Below are 20,240 nucleotides of genomic sequence, written 5' to 3'. Positions count from 1 at the left end.
TAGGTGTGAATGTGAGTATGAATGGTTTTCTGTCTCTGTGTGTGTTAGTCCTCTGTCAGACTGTTGACCTGTCCAGGGTGTACCCCATCTTTTGCCCTGTGGCAGTTGGGAAAGGCTCCAGCTCCCTCCAGCAACCCTGATAAGGATTTGGTTTTTACTCCAGTTATTTTGAGCTATTGTTAAAATGTGTTTGATGATCTGAAACATGTAACAAATATGCGGGGAAAAGGGAGGGGGCAAGTACTTCCTCACACGATTGTCAAAAATAAATAAATTTTGTGCTCTTTAATATATTACTGTCTGCTGTACCTTTGGGTTAAGACTGTAGTACTACTATAGTAAAGCATATGTAGGTCCTGGAGTCCTCTATCAGCCAAAGATGTAGCAACTCCTTCTTAGACTTATCACAACAACAAAGGGCAAGCCTTTAGTGCTGACCTGTCCTAATCTTATCTAATAAGAGATAATATGCCATATAAGGAATGAAGAATGTCCAGCATGAAAGCCAGAACCCTGCCATGCTTCCAGTCCAGCTGGCTGGAGAACAGTCAGAGGGCAACTTCCCATGCCTTTCAGTCCACCAGAAACAACTAAGCCTCATTCCTTCGCTCCACCTCAAATCTACATTTGGGCTTTAACAAGTAAACGCAGCATGAGCTGACTTGCAAGCTAATAGGTGAAGGAAATTGGAGTGGCCAAGGTCGCATTCAAACAGTGTTAATCTTGTTGTTGGGGGTGTAGCGCAGCTCCTTTGAAGCTCCTTATAGCTGGTCTTGCCACGTCTATGTCAATCTGCAGAGGGTCACTAACACATCAAAGGCAGACTGAAATCTGCCCTGTGGGACCCAAAGGAGTTTGTAGAACAACATGAAACTCAATTAACATGCAGCTATCGAGCCAAAAAAGGTGTAGAACATTAAACCTTAGCTGGAGCTGTTACTCAATATATAAGGAATAATAGTTACTATACTTGTTCATTTATGCAAGTTGACCTGAATGCGTAAATGTTCTGACCTCTGGTGATGAGAAAACCAGTCTTTATGTCTTACATTTATAAGAAAGCTTTTTAAGTCAACATTATGACCCTGACGGATATAATCACACACATTGTTACATGGGCAGTGTCACCAGAATATATAATATAAAGAAGCCAGAATATACATAAAAAATGCTAAATAAAATTGCATTTTCCTTTACATTGTGAAAACTATAGATTTGGACTGTGTAAATAGAGCCTAACAAACCAGGGCAAACAGAAATATTCTGCACTGTGTGAAAGTATGCAATGTATTTGTCTTGAATTTTATTAGATTATTTTAATTTGCTATTAATGATCTGACTGTGAGGGGCCTTGAAACACAATTTAACATCAGAAACCTGAGAGTTTGTGATTACTATCATTTGATTACAGCAGTAGTAACAAAAGAACAACTAAAATGTCCTCTTCAGGTTTCAGTCAGAAGTAGAAATACTGCAAAACCTACGAGCTTTAATTCTGATTAGAACACAAAAAAGTATCATTTGACTTCTGAATTCACAATTCTTGTCATGCAATACCATTTAATCATTAAAAATAAAATGTATTTGGTAACTTGAAGGCAACATTTTTTAATAAAACGCTACACACCACACATTCTTTGTGCCGTCCGGCACATATCCAATTGGTTAGGAAAATTGGAGCTTTAATCCAATACCCTCTTCTCCACTGAGATAGCTTGGTGCATCCTGGGAATCTGAAAATGTGCGTTGGCGTTTTGCAAGTGGGACTATATTGTCAAGAGATTTGAGTTGAGAATCTTGACACTCGGGTGAAGCAGTCTGAATCATCTCTGGTTTGATTTCTGGAAAGGTCTGATCAGGGTAGATGAGCTTCAGATAATCTTCAAAGAGTTCTTTAAATCTCCTACATGTCACGGCAAGTTCAGTGTTACTCCGGCACTGAAGGAAGATAAAACGAAAAGGATGAACAGTTTAATAACAGATGTCAAGAACTGAATAATAGTTATTGTTGCAGAATATTTGTCTATGGTACCTCACTGCAGGCTACACAGTTTCCAAAGATGAGCCTGATGTCTAATACAAACTCTGCGGGGCTTTGATAGCACATACTCTGCTCAGCCTCTAGACGGTTTTTCACTGTGGAAAAACTCACTGGTCCCTTTATAGTCAGACTGTTATCAGCATGTACCTGTAGTATTTAGAAAGGAAATGATAACAGAACAATAACACATTGTTGGCATTTTAGTTTTTTCAAATCTGTGGTGTCCATCTACATGTAAACAGCGCGCACATGGGACTATGGAATTTTACCCTGTTTTGCCATGTAAAGGGTAAAATAAACAGCTATTTCAAGCCAAACCACCAGAATCACACCGACCCCTTAAGTCCAATTACGAAACACTTCAAGTTCTGGGCCTGCAATGAACTTACGGTTTATTTACAGTAAAGCTGCTCTGCCTCTGATTTCTAATTTCTGTCATCACTGATATATGTGGTGTATTACATACAATTAAAATTACAGTTACAGTAACTCCATCTGACAGTAATCCTGTTAATTTTTCCACTATAGTCAGTCATACTTTCAGACTCACCGAGAGAGATGCAGACTTGTGAAAGACTGAGTTGAGCTCACTGCAAAACAAGTACAGCAACAGCCTCTCACACTTCTGCAACACAAAAAATAAGCCTGAATTAATACATATCAGAACAACCAAATACATTTCTCCCATCTGTGGTTTGTCAAGCAGAATATTAAACTGGTAAGAGTCGTCTCTCAGGATCTCTCTTGACACCTTTCTGCTTTGTGTCAGCCCTTGCACTCTTACCAGTTCTTATCAGTTATTAAATGCATGATGCAATGTCAGGCATCTAGCCCTTCAGATACTAAGGCTACGTCCACACTAATGCGTTTTCGTTTGAAAACGCATCATTTTCTCTCCGTTTTGGCCTCCCGTCCACACTGAAACGGCGTTTTGCCCAAGGAAAAATGCAGCGTTTAGAAAACGCTCTCGAAAACGCATACATTTCAAAACGGAGCTGTCCCGTCGCAGTGTGGACGCTCGAAAACGCAGACTTTCTAAAACGATGACGCATTTTAGTCATGTGATGCAGTCATGTGACCAATTAAACAAAGATAGCGGAGTGCATTATACAGCAGTTGTTTTGATTGTTTTTTGACAGCCCTAAAAAGCATTAATATCAGTTTGTACATGGTCTAGATAGCTTTTCTCACCCGTTTTTGCGCATGCGCAGGACTGGAACGTAAGCGTTTTCAATGTGGACGCACAACTCTGTGAAAACGACTGAAAACGCTAGTGTGGACGCGGATCGTTTTCAGATGAAAACGCCATTTTCAAATCTATCCGGGCTAGTGTGGACGTAGCCTCAGTTTAACAAACCACTGTTTTAAAGCAAGTTTTACTATAAAAATAACAGCCTTGAAATCCTTTTGATGGTACACTGATTTGTAAAAGGGTGAATGACGTCTTTATTTCTACTCCCTGCCTCCAACGCCTGTTCTGGCAGTATGCTACTTGGAAGAGCAGGTGAAATCTCCTGGGAAAATGAACTGTGTAGCTGAAGACTGAGCCAGCAGACAAGACCCTACTGTGACAGCACAATACTTGGTTGCACGTAGGAGAAGGCAGTGCACTGCAGAAGCAAATGAGAATATTAGCTAACCTAACAGCTATCACGTACGGGTCGACTACACATTTACTTTTTCCAGCAAACATTTGCTTTATGCATGTTATAGATGTGTGTATATATATATATATGTATATATATATATATATATACATATATATATATATATATATATATATATATATATATGAACAGAACTTTTCTTGTCAAGATAACACACACAAAATGAGACAAGGAACTCCCTTCTAACCCAAGCTATTTAAATTTCAATTTTATTTATACAGCACAAATCACAACATGCCTCAGGGTGCTTTATATTGTAAGGTAGACCCTACAATAATAGAAAATCCCAACAATCCTATGACCCCTGTGGGCAAGTACTTTGGCGACAGTGGGAAGGAAAAACTCCCTTTTAACAGGAAGAAACCCCCAGCAGAACCAGGCTGGGGCAAGAGAAGAAAGACATGAAAAAAAAAAACATGCTGTGGAAGAAAGCCACTTGGCAGACTCTGTACTTCAACTTGATGGTTCATTTCCCAATTGAGTGACACTCCTGGTCAGGGAAAAGCAGATGAGCTGCACTATTTTACTATTTACAATTACTATCTTTTATTGGGTTTTGTACCCATGATTTACATGGGTACAAACATTTGTAATATGTTTGTAATTTGATATGTAATTTGATTTACATATCTTACATTTAGGAACATAAGTGCTGGTTACAAATTAAAGTAATGTCGTATAAACTAACAAGTTTTCTGCCTCCTACACAGTATAATCAAGTAACATCCCCGCATAAACCGATACCAGCATTTCTATAAATGTAAAGTTATCTGAAACGTGCTGAATGTGAGAATGAAAAGACAAAATTTGAACATTCAGACATTCGGCCTATATTAAGACAACATAGCTGGCAGATCAAACTGAGGTAAGGTGGGATGATCTATCTTACTGCAGAGAACGCAGCTGTATTTATGGTTTATATCTTATATAATGTAGTCATAATGATAATAGGTGATGCTCTGTTAATGAATATTTTTACCTGTGAAGCCTGGAATTAATCTGATGTTACCCAACTTCAATGGTATTTAACTGAGTTGAATTTTTTAAAAAAGATGCTGCTCACTGGTGTTTTACAAAACGGCTATAAATTTGAAAAATACATGACTTATCAGATTATGCTGAATTCTGAACTTAATTTGAATTACTTGGCATTGAAGTCATTTTGTTATTATAGTATTATCATTATTATAATTACATAACAGTAAATCATTTTTAAAAACAAGCACTGACTTGTTTGTCCACAGGGGAAAATGCTCCTTCAAAATCCATCTCCTTCTTTATTGTTTTGGCTTCAGGTTTGCAGACATACTCCATCTCAGGCAATAACAGGTCACAACAGAAAGTGCAAAACCATTCCCTGCTGAAAAAGAGACCATTTACACACTCAACACAACAGCCAGTAAGCAGTAACTCACGTCAACAAGTGCATAATGCTGCAGTCAGATGAAAATCTCACACCTCCAAGATGTAAAAATCGACTTGTCAAAAGTGGATTTGTTCTGACGTGCTTTTCATTCCACAAAGAAAACAAGCCATTGATTTGCTATTAAAATGAAAATATATGAGCTGTCGCATTTTCATCCAAGACCAGTAATAAATAAAGTTTGATGGAGCTGACCTTGGAGATCTGAGGAGAGCTGGAACATGGCACGTAAGATGAAAAGCTTTATGACATTTTTGGCAGCACAACAGCTCTCCTGTAGTCTGACACACAGCGCACGAGGTCTCATTAGAGTCTTCCAGTTGGACTTTATTTTGCTCTACCTGCTGCTGTTCTCCCACTGAACTGACATGATTTGGAGGTCTAGTCTTACTCTGGCCCAGTGGCTCACTTGGAGAGTGTGAGGGGCAACAGGGTTTGTCGTCTGTGCTATGAACACAAGTTTGGACATCTTCACCTTGGGAATTTATTTGGGGTTGGTCATCTGTGCTGTCGGGGAGGCTGGCTCTTTGTTTGGGATGTACCTGAAAACAAGAAAACAAGATCTGAAAATAACAGAACCAACATTTCACAGATTTATCATGGTGCGAGAATTTTTCATGATTGGTTATTACTAAATTATTATCATTATTATTATTAGTAGTAGTAGTTTTAGTTCACACAGCATTTCCCTGTCTATTCCTTGTATTTGTCAAAGTCAGCTTTACTGTCAAAGACCATATATTCAGTTATATACAGGAATTTGAAATTGCAATGCTCACATGGCCCTCAGTGTACACTAAAAATATAAAGACAAAAAAGGGGGAAAAAATAATAAAATAAAAGTCTTATGTACAACACAATACAATACTATACAATTATTTATGCATGTATTATTAAATGCAATTTATGCATCGCTGCCTTTTCCAGTCTTTGATATCAGGTCTAGTTTGAGTCTTCTTGTCTTGGTTATTTCCTGTTTTACTCTGAAGGTCAGCTATCTGTTGCACTTCCTTCAACTTTCTGTTTTTCCTCCCTCTGTGATTGCTATTCTTGCCCTAACTGTTTTCACGTATTCATGATTACCTGTGTTCTTCTACTTCCTGCTGCTTGCTGAGTTAATTAGTCCCCTGTGTACATATATATAATCCTGTGTTCCTCTTTGAGAAACACTGAATAAGCCCATTTTACACCTGATTTGTTGATGTATTGATCAAATATGGATGTTTAAAGGGAAACTTTGGTTTTCATTTGCCAGTCATTCATAATATTCAATTCATTTATGTAACTCCAAATCATAACAACAGCCACCTTAAGATGCTAAACAGTCACAATAACTAATTACTGTTTGAATTTGGAAACTTACTTTGAAGTTTAAAACATTGCAGCAAACTAAATTAGAGTATGAGCTAAAATACCTGTTTAAGTATCAAACTTTCCAATGGATTAGTAGTTCTTGGTAGGTCTTACAGTTAGGTAGATACAACCTCAGATGAACAAAGAAAAATACAAATTGCAAAGTATTCTTATTTATTTAACAAAAACTAATCCAAAATACAGAAGCAGTGTGTGAAAAACTAAGCACACCAGGAATTAAGAGTAACAGGCAGGTGCTGCTAAACAAATACACTTTTATAAAAGCAGAGGTTTTGGAGCATTCAGGTGTGTGTTAACACAAGGCCAAGGAGGAAAGTCTTCAGCACTAATATTAGAGAACCACCTTTTGCTGCACATCAATCTGAGAAGTGCTATGAAGCCATTTCCAAACAATTTGAAGTCCATTATTGTACAGTGAGAAAAAATGACTCCCTAGTGGAAAACAATGTGGCCAATCTTCCCAGGAGTGAACATCCCACACCAACCCTCTCTATGTCCTCCTTCACTACACCCACGCGTCTTCTCAGTGATATTCCTCTTTTCCTTCCTTTCTTTTTTGTTGGCAAATATCAAAGTTCATTAGGGAGTTCTATGTGATACTGGACACTTGAGGAAGGAGAAAAGGTCTTGTATCAATTGGCTGTGTATAGAGACTGGAAATGATCTGCAGCAGGTTAGTGTGGTTAATAATAGAATTGGAAATGTAACGAGTGAAGTGAGCAATGAGAAGATGGAAGAACTTTCAAGAGCTCATGAATGTAGAAAATGACAAAGAACAGATGGAGGACAACTGAAGGGCAGTTATGCAGAGGATGAAAAACCAGCTAAGGGTAGTGGAAAGTCAACTGATCATGATGACATACCTGTGGAGGTATGGAGGTGTCTGGTAGAGAGGGCAGTGGACTTTTAGCCAGATTGTTTAACACAATCTTGGTAAGTGGGAGGATGCCTGAGGAATGGAGAGGTGTACTGATATTGCTGTTCAAGAATAAGCATGATGTGTAGATCTGTAGTAATTATAGAGGGATAAAGCTGATGAGACATACCATGAAGTTATGGGAAAGAGAGGTGACGATCAGTAAGCACCAGTACTGTACCTGTCCACTGAAGTGTGCTTCAATCACTACTCTCTCCCTCCTGGGGGCACAGTCTAAACACTTCATCCACCTCACTCCAGAATTCCCCTTTCTGTTCTGACATCCAACCTGTGAGACATACGCGCTGATAACATTCAAGAGGACCCCTTTTCCAGCTTCATACCCATAATTCTGTGTAACGCCACCTTCACCTCAATAATACTAATCTTTTCCTTCAAGATTACTCCATTTCTCTTCGACACCATGGTAGAATCCACCTCCAATGGTCTTGGCCTTGCTTGCCTTCCACCAGGTTTCCTGCCCAAAAAATATATCTACCCTACTTCTCTCCATCACGGCATCCAGTCTGCTCCCCATGTCAGTCATAGTACCTACATTTAAAGTCCGTACTCTCACCTCCCAAACTCTTGTCTTTCCTTCTTTCTCACTGCCTCCTAACACGCCTTTCCCCATTTTTCTTTCATTGTCTTCAGCTAACAGTAGCACAGTTTCCAAAGGGACCCTATTAGCCAACAGGACCAGAGGAAGTTGCTGTTAATGCCGATCTAATATGGAAATCTCATTCTTTACGATATGCATGGTTGAACTGGCCACGATTAACCCTTCTTTATAAAACCCTCACTGCTTATCCGGGCTTGGGAACAGCAGTAGGAGTACACTGACTTGTGACCCCCCTGTTGCTAGGTTCAAGTAACAATCTCCTATCAAACTTTGTGCCAGTCGAATGCTTACTACAGAAATAAGTTATGGATAAAAGCAACTAGCAACAATAAAAAAATCTATACAGTATTTGAAATAAATCATTCCCTTCTTACATAACTACTTTCATCATCTGGTTCATCTTTGATGATAATTATAGGCCTTGGAGATGATCGTTGTCTCTTCTTTGCAGCAGATCCCACTGCTCCACTAGCCTGGTGTATTTCTGGGGCTTTCCAAAAAACGCTGCTTGGGAACAAAGCAAAAGTCAATCAAAGATAAATTCACTCAAGAGACCCATAGCACAGAGATAATAGTGCCATAACAGAACAAAGAGATAATCTGTGCTTGTATACTTGCAAAAGTGTGCATACTGCTCCCCCCTACCTTGTTTTTTTCTGGGATACTGGAGTGTGATGTCCTGGTGCTTCAGAAAAGTTTACAATGCATTTGTCCATTATAAAAAATACAACATTACACATATTCTCTATGCTACAAAAAACTGGAAAAAAACAATATGCAAAAATAATTGCAAACATACCGTTTCTGCTTGACAAGGAAGTTTCTGCTCCCTGAGGATAGTTTGGTTTCACTGTATAAACTGGACCTGCTGAATCATTTCCCCTGTTCATGTATGTGGGCTCAGTCTAAACACACCATTGCAAATCAATTACTTAAAAGCAGATATTATACCATGATAATGCCTTCAGTCAGTAGAGGAAGTTGCTTACCCTCTGTTGTGAATGAGGTAAACTGACACTACCACTGAGGGGTGGCGGAGTTATTTGTGCATAGAAGGGTGTAGAGAAAAATCCATCAATAGGCTTGGTTTGGTAGGTGGAGCCACTTCCTGTCCTTCTCTGCTGATACTATGATGAATGGAGACGATACAGAAAAAGGGAGAGCATGCCACAATCATTTTACTGCATGTGATAAAAAAGGCCCCACCATTACACAGCAATCTAAAAACCCAATGCAATGTGACCACAGTATGCTCTGAAAAGTCTCAATCAGTTTACCAGATTTGTATGCAAAAGACTGCTGCTTCTTTACTACTAGTTTGGTGTGCAGCTTTAACAACTTGTTCACATCAGTAGAAAACAAATGTCTGCACTTTACATGCCAGTATTGTCCTACTTCAGAACTGAAACCCAAACATCCAGTGAAGCAGACTAAACAACTTGAATAAAAGATATTATCAAGCCTTACTCAAGAAGTTTCCCCTTTGTCCTCTGTCACATGCTGGCTCGCTGTTTGTCATGCAGATTTATTTGATTTACTTTATTTTTGAGCTATAAGTTCATCCAAGACTAAAATCCTTCCCGACAAGGAAAGACATAAATTGCTCAGGATGTGAAAGCTGTCAGCTCTATTTAGGACAATGCCATCTGCTGTCTGTGCTTGTTAAGAAGGCTTGTCAGTCAAACTTAGGCAAGCACACATCCACACTCACACAAAGAAATGCACAGTAACCTGGGGAGAAAATCCAGGGCTCAGTATGCTCCTAGTTGAGCTAACATGGTTGGGCAGAGGCCTCGTAAACCTGTGGTCTGGTTGAGGAGGCAAACTGTGGGAGGGAGAGCCTCTCTGTAGGGGCCCCGGTACTGTTTGCTGTAGTTGGATGCTTTGGTACCATGTGCAGGGTGGAGGAGGTGGTTGGGGCTGCCAGTGAGCTTGGGGGTTTAGCTTGTCCACCTGCATCTGGAGCTGAGCCAGAGTGCTATGGGGAGCTCCCAGGGCAAAGCTGTGGGGTGAGCCTGAGGAACTCTGCCCACTGTGGGTGTGCTCATGATGAAAACCACCCAGCTGGTGGCCTGGTACACTCTCCACCATTAAAGTGCCTGAGAGGACATACACACAGAGACAGGATGAGCATAACAAGGAGTGATGAAATATATACAGTACAGAAAGAAAATTCCAGAGAACTGTAGGGAGATATATGTAAAACTCGAGGCAGGTAGTGAGTAAAACTCTGCTAACTTGGGTTATAATTGGATATAAGCAACAAAAAATAACAAATTCAATTAATTTGTTCCATTTAATCAGTTACTATATAAACTGTGAAAAATCCAAATGTGATGGCATTAGTTCGCTTGTTTTTATATTTCAGAATGCTAAGTATCCAGTTTACAATTATGGAAACCAAAAAACAATACCAGATAAAGCAATTCTGCTTTCCTCAGACACTTAATGAGCAAACCCGTCAATTTTGGGGCCAATCTGTTGACTAAATTAGACTAATGTTGCATTTCATTATGATTGTCAGGCTCAGATGAATATAAACAGCTAGACAATGATTTTCATTCAATGTTGAGCTCTGCTCCCAATCAGATAGATAGATAGATAGATAGATAGATAGATACGTCATTGATCCTACAAGGGTAATCTTTGTGTTACAGCAGCATGATAAAGAGTAAAAACAGTACAGTCTACAATACACAACATATAAACAACACAATTAAATAAAATGCCACAGGTGCCTAGTAAGGGGCGTATAGTATGAGATAATCCAAGAATTCATATATATATTTACAACAGTGATAAAAAAAAACCAAATAACAGTAAAAATGAAGGTAGTTCAAAACAGTCAGAGTAAAACTGACATTGTGTGAGAGAGAAGTGCAAAGGCATTAATAAATAATAGGATTCATCATCCAAGTTTTACTGGCCCCCAGCTAACTCCCTGTGACCATCTGACTCTCCTCATGCCTGTTTATTAATACTGTGCAAGTCTCATTTAGACCACCACCACAGATACAATCTTATGGAAGAAGAATGCCCCTAAAATTATTAATTAAAATTTAAATAAAGTTTCAAGGTATACAACTTTACTGGAGCAGAAAACAAATAATCCATTCATTCTCAGGGCTGTGGATCACATCATTTGTTAATCTCTTACCCAAATCAACATTTGAGGCCCAGTAAGAGGCTCGGCACTGGAAGCGTATGGTGCTCTGCGGTACGAATGAAGCACTGCATTTTGCCTGAAGGAGGTTTTCGATCTGAAACAGAATCTGCAAACAGAAGGAATGTTATCAGTCATTTTCAGAGGAGGAACATGCATGCTACAAAAGCCATATGCTTGTGCTTCATCACATCCGAGACATACAAGGCTTAGAGACGAGCTGAGATCAGGAAAACAAGACTGTGACGAGATACTGCTTTATGGCTAATTGATTACAGAGGCCTCACCAAACGTTTACAGTACAATAGGGCTGTGCCCCCATTTTTGGCTGTGGCCCATTTGATGAAGTCGATGACATGATCCAGGTGTTGGGACAGATAGCCAATGTCTTTCTGTTGTTTACGCAAGAGACTCTCATGATCTTTTGTAACAGCCTGAAAAAAAGAAAAAGAAAAAGAGGAGTGCAGTGTAAAGCAGCTTGAACGGCGGCACTCTGAGCCTCAAGGCCACACAAAACTCACCATACAAGTAATATTCTTCTAGAAACAACACCACAGCAAGCTACAGGACTACAGAGTAAAACTACTGCACTACAACTTTCTTGGCCTTCAGAAAAAAATTCTGATTGCAAAAGAACCAAACAGGACAGGCAAAAAAAAAAACTAAACTACTGCATGGTAGTTTTACTGCACAATATTGTTTTGCTGCTTGTAATCGTCTTTGTCATACCTCAAGTTGATCAAGTAGAATTTTGCCCTTTTTGTTTATCTCGAGGATTAAATTGCTGACAGATTTCTTTATTTCATCACGAACAGAAGTATGGTTCTGTTCCACCAGAAGAAGTCTGAAAAACATACATTTAAAGTGTGACTAGGAACAAAATATGCATTTATTAATATGGAAGAAGTGACTTTTTTTTTAACTAGACATCTTTAAGGAAAAATGAAATACATACCCACTATTTATGGAGTCTGATACCTCTTCTATCAGTTTCTTTTTCTCCTGTAGCTGATGAGTCATACGCTCCATGTGCTCTTTGTGGTTTTTATAAGCATCTTCAAGGAACTGATAACTAATTCAAAAACATTAGTGAGTTAATACAGACAGGTTAACAAAAAAAGAGGTCTGAAATATGCATAATGAACTGGGGGGGGGGGGGGTTAACTTAATCTCTCAGTGAAATTTTTTCTCCACCTCAAATGCATCACATGGAGAGGCCACAGTATCAATCAAATCAATCAATGAACAGTGGTGAAAAAAAATTGCAATAATAATGTAATGTGAGTGAAGTATTGTGATATCATTTCGAGGGGTGCCTGGTGATTCCCACCTCTGTCAGTCAATATTACTGAAACAATGAGGTACCTGTGGTCTTTATGCTTGGTGAGTTGGCAGTCCCGACAGGTAAGCAGGTCACATGTCTCACAAAAGAGTTTCAGTGGCTCTTGTTTGTGGATATGACAGAACATCGGCCTCTGATTCGACACAACACAAACGTCTGGAAAACAGCAAAAGGCTCACCATAGTTATTTTTAAACAAATTCTTACAGTATAAAAAGCATGCAGTGCATACTGATGTATAGTTATCATTTTGCCCATTAAAATATTGCAGTAGCAAGAATCACATGATACGTCAGCACAGGCATTTAATTTTTTTAAAACAGCTAAATGAGCAGTAGGTTTGAGTACCTTGTGATACTTCCGACTTCTGTCTGATCATATGGTCTTTGGTGAATTTGACTCTTTGGTGGGCCTCCACACAGGTAGTACACAAGTACTCCACACACTCAACACAAAACCCAGCAGCTTCGGTGTTGTCATCGCAGGTCATACAGAGCTATAGAAAGAGGAGTCAAGCATCAAAAGTTATTAAATATTTGGAAACATGATGTGGAGATGACAGGTTTTACCATTTCTTGTTCAATCAAGGGAATGCAATGATGAACCTTATCTGCTAAGTTGATATCAGTGAAGTATCCAAGTGTGCTGTTTCTACTGAAAAGTATTGCTTCTCCTGCCCAGATTTCAGAGCTACAAACCAACAGAAGACAAGGTAGCTTTGTTTTTATACAGATATCCCCTTTAATACAGTGTGCACCTACCCAGTAAATCACTGCAAATGGAAATAATCTAGTGCCTTATTCAGGTTCTTACAAGAGCAATGTTTTTTTCTGCATGGCCAATGAAATAAAGAATACAAGTAAAACTTATGTAGTTATATTTTGATAATTACCCTCAAAAACCCAGCCTGTCCCCATATTGATATTAATTAATTTGTTACCAACCTGGACTGCTCTCTCCACTGTGCTGCTGGGAGCCTCGAATGACTCCTTCACGAACATATTATCCAACACATCTGCCGCCATACATTCCTGCCTGCACACCGGACAGCGGATCACGTTTACTGGAATCAAGCAGGAGCATAGGTGTTGGTGTAAATCAGTAAAACTGTACATTTCTGGTATTATTTACCATCAGATTATATTTTTTTATGACATTTAGACATTTAGGTGATTATGGTTAGAGGTAGCTACAAGCATTCGTAAAATGTATGCAGTTGTACGTGCAGCTGGTCTGGTTGTAGAAAAGGTTGACAGGCATTAATCGGTCCTTGATCTGTGTTTGTAAACAAAGTGACTCACGTGGTTTGGTCGCGCCGTTGTCGCTCTGGGAGACGGACGGTTCCGTCACGTCCAGATTCCTCGAGGGTAAAGGCAAGCACCTCTCGCAGAAAGTGTGCAGGCACGGCAGAAGTTTGGGCTCCTTGCTGTGGAAGCTTAGATGACAAACGGGGCACGTGTCCAGGTCATGTTGGTCGAGTGCACCGGACCGCTCCTCTCGCGTGCTCTCTGCTTCGTTCTCGCCTGACAGGACAGCAGTATGTCCCGACTCCAGTTTTTCCATCGCATCCATCGGAAACAGTTTCTGTTCTTCAAGTCTAGTTTACTCTGATTCAACGACACGTACAGGGAGGGTAGTCTGAAGCGTAGGCTGTATCTCATTGCTCTGTAGCCGAAGAGAGCGCCTTGTTCTTCTGCGTTGTCCTCCGCGCGCTCTCTACCAGCTCAGCATTTGTAAGCGTCGAGTGTATTACTGTCTACGTGTGATATTTGGGGGAAAATAATTTTTGGACTGTTGCAACAAACAGGAAGCACGAAAGAAAAAAAAGCACCTGTGTCGCATGCTCGCGTGCCCCAGATGTTGTTGGTCAAATTAGAGCGCACGCGCTCGTTGAGGTAAGGGTGGGGCGGGGTCAAAATCTTGATACCAGAGCCGCTGGCTGCTGTGTCCTCTGTGCTGTCAGGAGGACAAACTCCACCGAGAAGCAGGAGAGAATGTTTGTCTGATTCTTGTTACTCTGAAAGTTTGCACAGGGTTCAATTCAGTACAATAGTACCGTGTTACTTTATTTATTTATGGCACTACAAGACCTTTATGATAGGCTGTGTGAAATTCAAATGTATTAGGTTTTGTTGGCTTCAGGCTTCAGCAAGGCATATGGACTTTTTTTTTGTAACGTTGTAACACTTTGCTGAAAAGATACTCACAAAGTGCTGGTGTCATATTCACATATGATTATGATTATAAGAGTGTTTTTGTTTTCAAGCTAAATGGTATTCTGAAAAGCTGGTGAAGAATTGTTTTAAAACGGGACAAACTGCTCTGGTTCAGATTAAAGGCACTTGCGCAATTGAGTGGAAGATAATGTCTTCATGGTTCAAGGTTCATGGCCAACCTATGGGTTAGCCTTGAGAGAAGTGCGCTGCAGTTCAATTGTGCACATTTTGGACACAAACATGAATCTAACAGCAGAAAGCCACAGAATCCCTCTGAGTGATGGTAACAGTATTCCACTCCTGGGACTGGGCACCTATGGGGACCCTCGAACGGTGAGAAAAATATCATGTAGTCTCTGTGTTTCTAGATTTAGATTGCTGTGTTTAATTCACATTTTATGTGAGGCTTATTTACCTTTAGTGATTTGATTTTCATCAGTTAAACAGGATCACTGAGAAGTACACACTGTGGGAGTAGCTTAAAAAATTAAAAAAAAATTTATATTTTCTGTGAATTTTTTAAAGACACCCAAAGGCACTGCACGTGACTGTGTCAAGTTGGCCATAGATGTGGGCTACAGGCACTTTGATGGGGCATTGGTATATTTCAATGAGCATGAAGTGGGTCAGGCCATTAGGGAGAAGATAGCTGATGGAACCGTTAGAAGAGAGGACATCTTTTACTGCGGAAAGGTAATATTTTTTAGCTTTTGTTTAATCAACTTTCATTCCTACAAACCTTTAAGAACTAATCATGTTATTGCAATGGTCTGCTGCCCGGATATTTGAATGTTCAGGTTGTTTCAATTCTTTTTTAAATTTAGCAATGTTTTTTTTCTCAGCTCTGGAATACCTTCCATCCACCAGAGTTGGTGAGACCAGCCTTAGAGAGGACATTGAAAGCCTTAAAACTTGACTATGTGGATCTCTACATCATTGAGCTTCCAATGGCCTTCAAGGTTTCTAAAAAATCTTCTTACAAATTTTTACAATAAAGTATTTTTAACTATTAAATACAGAATTAGATAATAGGGGTTAAAACACAGGAACTGCATAGCAAATACTGGCCCTTGCCACATTACACACATTAGAATCAGATAAGATTATGTAGACAGGTGTTTGGTTAAGATTGGGTACCTGGAATCAGGATGTTTCTTTATTAAGCGTTTTGACCATGACTGCATTGTCCCACCTTTGGTCACCATAAATCACATGCTTAAATAACCACTTTTAATGCAAAGTATTTAATTATGCATATATTTTAGCCTGGAAATGCCTTTTATCCAAAGGACCAAGATGGAAACTACATCTACCACCACACAGATCTCTGTGCAACATGGGAGGTGAGCTCTGTTTGTTGGTGATTCTGTCAAAAAGTGGAATGTAGAACCGAATGGCTATCACTCATTGATTGGCCTTCCGTGACCCCAGATCACAATGTTATTGAAGCAGTGTTGGATCATCTTGACAGAATGGAACAAAAGGCAGTCAACACTGAAAGAAGAGCTTTGAATATCCTTCTAGCAGCCTGGAGAACTATTCTTGAAGACTACTTAAAGACATTGCAGGCTGTGTTAAAGAATAAAATTGAGCATGTCTAATAAACTTTCAAGCTTGTTAAAATTCTAAAAACTCTGTTTTGTTATATGTATAATTTTATATTTTGGTTAGTCTGCACCTATTTCCCATTTTGCAAAATATTTTTTAAAAAGGGAGATGGCTCACGACTTTTGCACTTGCATTTGTACTGTATGCATCCAATAAAATATTAGGTAGGCATTGTTTTATCTTATTCAAGTGTTTTTACATGTTAATACTGGTCAGAGTATTTTTTTCTGCAGCACATTACTCTCAAGGACAGTGTCATAAACAGTTTATTTTCCTTGTGTCTTGGCTTGTCTTGGCTATCTCAGTTAGCCTGTAAAGGTTACTGCTATCAGTCTTTGATAAGGTATTAATATTTTCTTCTTTCAGGCTTTAGAGGCTTGCAAAGATGCTGGACTGGTTAAGTCCCTGGGAGTCTCCAACTTCAATCGCAGGCAGCTGGAGCTGCTTCTGAATAAACCTGGTCTCAAACACAAACCTGTATCCAACCAGGTGATCCCAGTTTGTTTCCTGACCCCTAATGACATCACAATGAGGGTAGTCTACAAAGTAAAATAGTACTGTACAGTATACATTAGTATTCTGGGTTTTTAATAAGAAGGCATTTCTAAAGTAAACTCTCTGCCAAAAAATAGTCAAACACTATGCTGAAATACATTTTCTTTCATTAATCTAGATTAAATGGAATAGATTTTACTTTTGATTCCCATCCAGTTTCCTTCCTACTTGTAAGACTGAGCCCTGTCATTTTTTCCCTTCTTCTTATTTACCTTTAGGTCGAATGCCACCCATATTTCACACAACCAAAACTTCTGGAGTACTGTCGTCAGCATGACATCGTGATTGTTGGCTATTGCCCAATTGGCTCCTCCAGAGATGCATCTTGGTAGGTTTGAAAATATATACACTTATGTAGGCTGGTGTGAGGTTATTGTAATTTTATCACCCCTATTACTGTATTAATGTGAGACTGCAAAAATAAAAACAAATTATTGTTGTTACCAAACCCTTAACATGACCCTAAGCAGAATTCATTTGGTAAATGACATGGTGCGTATTTAGCTGTGTCTCTTTTTTAGGGTGAATTTGAAATGTCCTCCTCTGCTGGACGATGAGGTGCTTGTATCCATTGGGAAAAAATACAACAAAAGTAGTGCCCAGGTGGCCCTGCGCTTCAACATACAGAGAGGAGTTGTAGTGATCCCAAAGAGCTTCAACCCTGAGCGGATCAAACATAACTTCCAGGTACTGTACCAACATTTTCAACTCTATGTGCACGTAAAGTCAAAGTTATGGTACCATTGCTGCCAGGTTTTAACTCTTACATGCATTTTTGGTTAAATTTGACCATTTTGACATTGGAGAACAGTAAATATACCAAAAATGCCACCTTTCTGGCCTGAAATTTGATGATGTTCCCTAAAATGATCCAAAATATAAAAAAAATTTAAACTATTTTAAAATGTTATACTTTTGAACAGGTGCTACAAATTTTTGTAGGCTGATGCGCAACCCACATCCTAAACTCTGCTGTTTAACTCCCAAATGCATTTTCTTTACACATGTGGCACATTCAAGGGGAAATAAACTGGCCTTACAACAGTGTGAGATTTATTGCCAAGAAGCATTGTTACAACAAACAAATAATCCACCAAACACAAATATCCGTAGGTTTTGCAACAAGTTTAGTTATAAGTGCAATTACATTATTAGCCTACATGACTGGTGCTTGTGCTTCGCACCTGTAAACAAAAGTAAGCTTTATGTAAGAAAAGAATCTAACAATAAACTAATTAGGACCCATGTAGTCTGAGCTAAGTGAAATTAAAAAGAGATTGAAACAGGGATCAAAAGAGGGATTAGAGGTCATAAGATTATAAAGTCACCTGATCTGCCATTTCAGTGAAAATAAGAAACGTCGAAATGCTGCACAGGCAATGCTTTGAATGCTCAGACTATTTTGCAATAAGTTTTTTACTCTAAGTTTAAAATAATATTGAATTCACAAAGACATGAGGACAGCATTTAATGTTTGTAGTGATTATACATGGTTATACAATAAATCCAACCAGTTCCAGAATGGTTTTGCCATTTTCACCTTTCATAAAATCTCATGAAATCGTTATTGCTATTATTTTCATGTCTAAAGTAAATCAGGGTACGAGATTGTGCATAATAGTTGTTTTTCTCTCTGCTCTTTGAAACATTAATTAAAAATTAATCTTCCATTAATGTCAGCTAGACTATTTATACACTCTAAATAGATCTGTAGTTCAAAATTTGTTGTAGACACTTAGGAATCCTGGCATGTGTCAAACTGACTACAATCATAATGCAAAGACATGAAATATATACAATATGTAAGGGTTAAACAGTTGAATGAATGAATGAATGAATGAATGGATGAATTTAAACAGAAGCAATTTTTTTTTCAGATATTTGATTTTTCACTGACTGAGGAAGAAATGAAAGCCATTGAAGCACTGAACAAAAATATTCGGTTTGTTGAGTTGCTGATGTAAGTACAAGCTTTGACGGACAAATATCTAAAAAAAGATTTGTTGTATAATGCATGAACCAAATCCTCGATATTAATGGTAGTAAACTCTTTCTTTTTAACTCAGGTGGAGTGATCATCCAGAGTACCCCTTTCATGATGAATACTGACCTTTGTAACTTTTACATGATGTACTTGATTTTTAAGAAAGATGGAATAAATAACAGAGAAATAAAAGTTGACACTTTTGTTGACATCAGCTTAGTTTAGTTTGCTACCAGTTTGGTACATTTTCCACTCTAAACACTAGAGGTCTCTAGCTCACAGTGGATTAAAAGAAGTCTAACAGGCCCATAATTCATTGTTAATTCCACCAGCATAAACAGAAGCTGACACTAAATCAAATGAACATTTAAGACTAAGACCTTGAGCCACCCTTTATTTCTTTAGATTTGCAATCAAGGAGCCAGACTTTTTTTTTCAAATTTTTTAAAGTGGTCTCGAGCAATAGTTCTCCAAACTTTCTGCAGGTCTTTCAAAGTTTTTCTTTAGACATTGGATAATTTAAAATCATTTTTAGTCCAGTACCATTTTCACAGGAATGTATCTTTCGGCACTTTGTTACTAGTAGCCTGTCACAAAAATTCATGATTTGTTTGTGTCCAGTGATAGCACGATACAATAGTACTAACGACAAAAGATGAAATACTATTTTGCACCAATACAATGATAGCCAAAGAGCTATTGGCAAAACATTTGGCATACCTCAGCATGCCATGTGCTGTGTCCTTAGAAAATCTGAGGAAACTGGGTGAGGAGAGGACAAAAGAAAAACAAGGCCTAAAAAAACTATTGACAGCAAAAATCTGTCTAAAAGTCATGTCTTCACGAATAGGAAAATATCAAGTAAATGCCTGACATAGACCTGAGAGATGCATCCGGCCCTTCAGTTTTTATCAAGTCTCATCAAAAATGTTCTCAGTGGAAGAGTGGCTGTCAAGAAGCCATTCTTATTAATCAGAATCAGAATTAGCATACTTTATTAATCCCTAAGGAAATTATGTGGGTTACAGTTGCTCCAGTACAGTAACAGAAACTAGACTAGACTAGACTAGACTATGTAACAATACAATATTTTACATAATAAATATCAAGAATTGACAGAGGTGATTATAAATGAAACAGAACCAACTATATGATTGTGGTGGTTGTGTGAGTGAGCCATGCTGTATAAAGTGCTTTGAGTGTTCAAGTAGAAAAGCACTATAAGAACCAATCCAATGACCATTAACTGAAAATCAGTGGCAACATTTACTATACAGTGAAGAATACACTTTATATTGTAAGGTAGAACCTAAATAATACATAGAGAGAA

At 38.6% G+C, this 20,240-nt stretch overlaps 2 protein-coding genes across 16 annotated transcripts; one reads left to right on the top strand and one right to left on the bottom strand.

The window, feature by feature from the left end:
• Window positions 1-146: 146 nt before the first annotated feature.
• Window positions 147-14,641, bottom strand: LOC100710230 (transcription intermediary factor 1-alpha). Of its 14 annotated transcripts, none has more exons than XM_013270607.3 (21): window positions 13,849-14,637; window positions 13,492-13,610; window positions 12,896-13,043; window positions 12,572-12,704; window positions 12,162-12,278; window positions 11,936-12,050; window positions 11,494-11,640; window positions 11,201-11,315; window positions 9,775-10,142; window positions 9,033-9,170; window positions 8,843-8,948; window positions 8,689-8,728; window positions 8,418-8,550; window positions 7,603-7,710; window positions 7,369-7,512; window positions 5,500-5,673; window positions 5,327-5,412; window positions 4,939-5,068; window positions 2,592-2,666; window positions 2,033-2,188; window positions 147-1,938 (listed from the first exon to the last, which is right to left on the bottom strand). In XM_013270607.3, exons 1-21 carry the CDS (start codon window positions 14,117-14,119, stop codon window positions 1,666-1,668), a joined length of 3,096 nt encoding a protein of 1,031 aa, XP_013126061.1. In that variant the 5' UTR covers window positions 14,120-14,637; the 3' UTR covers window positions 147-1,665. The 14 variants fall into 14 exon arrangements, 12 of the variants coding, with proteins under 12 accessions (XP_013126061.1, XP_025764913.1, XP_013126058.1 ...); XM_025909128.1 differs by having other exon boundaries at window positions 4,939-5,065; XM_013270604.3 differs by having other exon boundaries at window positions 5,327-5,673.
• A 15-nt stretch (window positions 14,642-14,656) lies between these two features.
• LOC100710661 (3-oxo-5-beta-steroid 4-dehydrogenase) lies at window positions 14,657-19,894 on the top strand. 2 transcript variants are annotated; one of them, XM_005451046.4, is made up of 9 exons: window positions 14,657-15,096; window positions 15,289-15,456; window positions 15,606-15,722; window positions 16,053-16,106; window positions 16,738-16,860; window positions 17,145-17,254; window positions 17,448-17,613; window positions 18,804-18,886; window positions 18,993-19,894. In XM_005451046.4, the coding sequence occupies exons 1-9, from the start codon at window positions 14,920-14,922 to the stop codon at window positions 19,033-19,035; spliced, it is 1,041 nt and encodes a 346-aa protein (XP_005451103.1). In that variant the 5' UTR covers window positions 14,657-14,919; the 3' UTR covers window positions 19,036-19,894. The 2 variants fall into 2 exon arrangements, with proteins under 2 accessions (XP_005451103.1, XP_003443971.2); XM_003443923.5 differs by having other exon boundaries at window positions 16,029-16,106.
• Window positions 19,895-20,240: the final 346 nt, after the last annotated feature.

This window comes from Oreochromis niloticus, linkage group LG7 (genome assembly GCF_001858045.2).
Source record: "Oreochromis niloticus isolate F11D_XX linkage group LG7, O_niloticus_UMD_NMBU, whole genome shotgun sequence".
Lineage (NCBI taxonomy): Eukaryota > Metazoa > Chordata > Actinopteri > Cichliformes > Cichlidae > Oreochromis > Oreochromis niloticus.
The sequence above is the reverse complement of the archived record's forward strand: the minus strand, read 5'-3'. Positions and strand labels throughout refer to the sequence as shown.

What these genes read in the sequence shown, in the direction of transcription:
- LOC100710230 (XM_013270604.3), bottom strand. Translation starts at nt 14,119, where the DNA reads ATGGATGCGATGGAAAAACTGGAGTCGGGACATACTGCTGTCCTGTCA. An exon ending in GGCCTCAAATGTTGATTTGG is followed by an intron (nt 10,143 to 11,200) that starts GTAAGAGATTAA and finishes ATGTCCTCTCAG; the next exon opens with GCACTTTAATGGTGGAGAGT. An exon ending in ACTGTGTAGCCTGCAGTGAG is followed by an intron (nt 1,939 to 2,032) that starts GTACCATAGACA and finishes ATCTTCCTTCAG; the next exon opens with TGCCGGAGTAACACTGAACT.
- LOC100710661 (XM_003443923.5), top strand. Translation starts at nt 14,920, where the DNA reads ATGGTTCAAGGTTCATGGCCAACCTATGGGTTAGCCTTGAGAGAAGTG. An exon ending in AGCTTCCAATGGCCTTCAAG is followed by an intron (nt 15,723 to 16,028) that starts GTTTCTAAAAAA and finishes CATATATTTTAG; the next exon opens with CCTGGAAATGCCTTTTATCC. An exon ending in ATCTCTGTGCAACATGGGAG is followed by an intron (nt 16,107 to 16,737) that starts GTGAGCTCTGTT and finishes TTCTTCTTTCAG; the next exon opens with GCTTTAGAGGCTTGCAAAGA.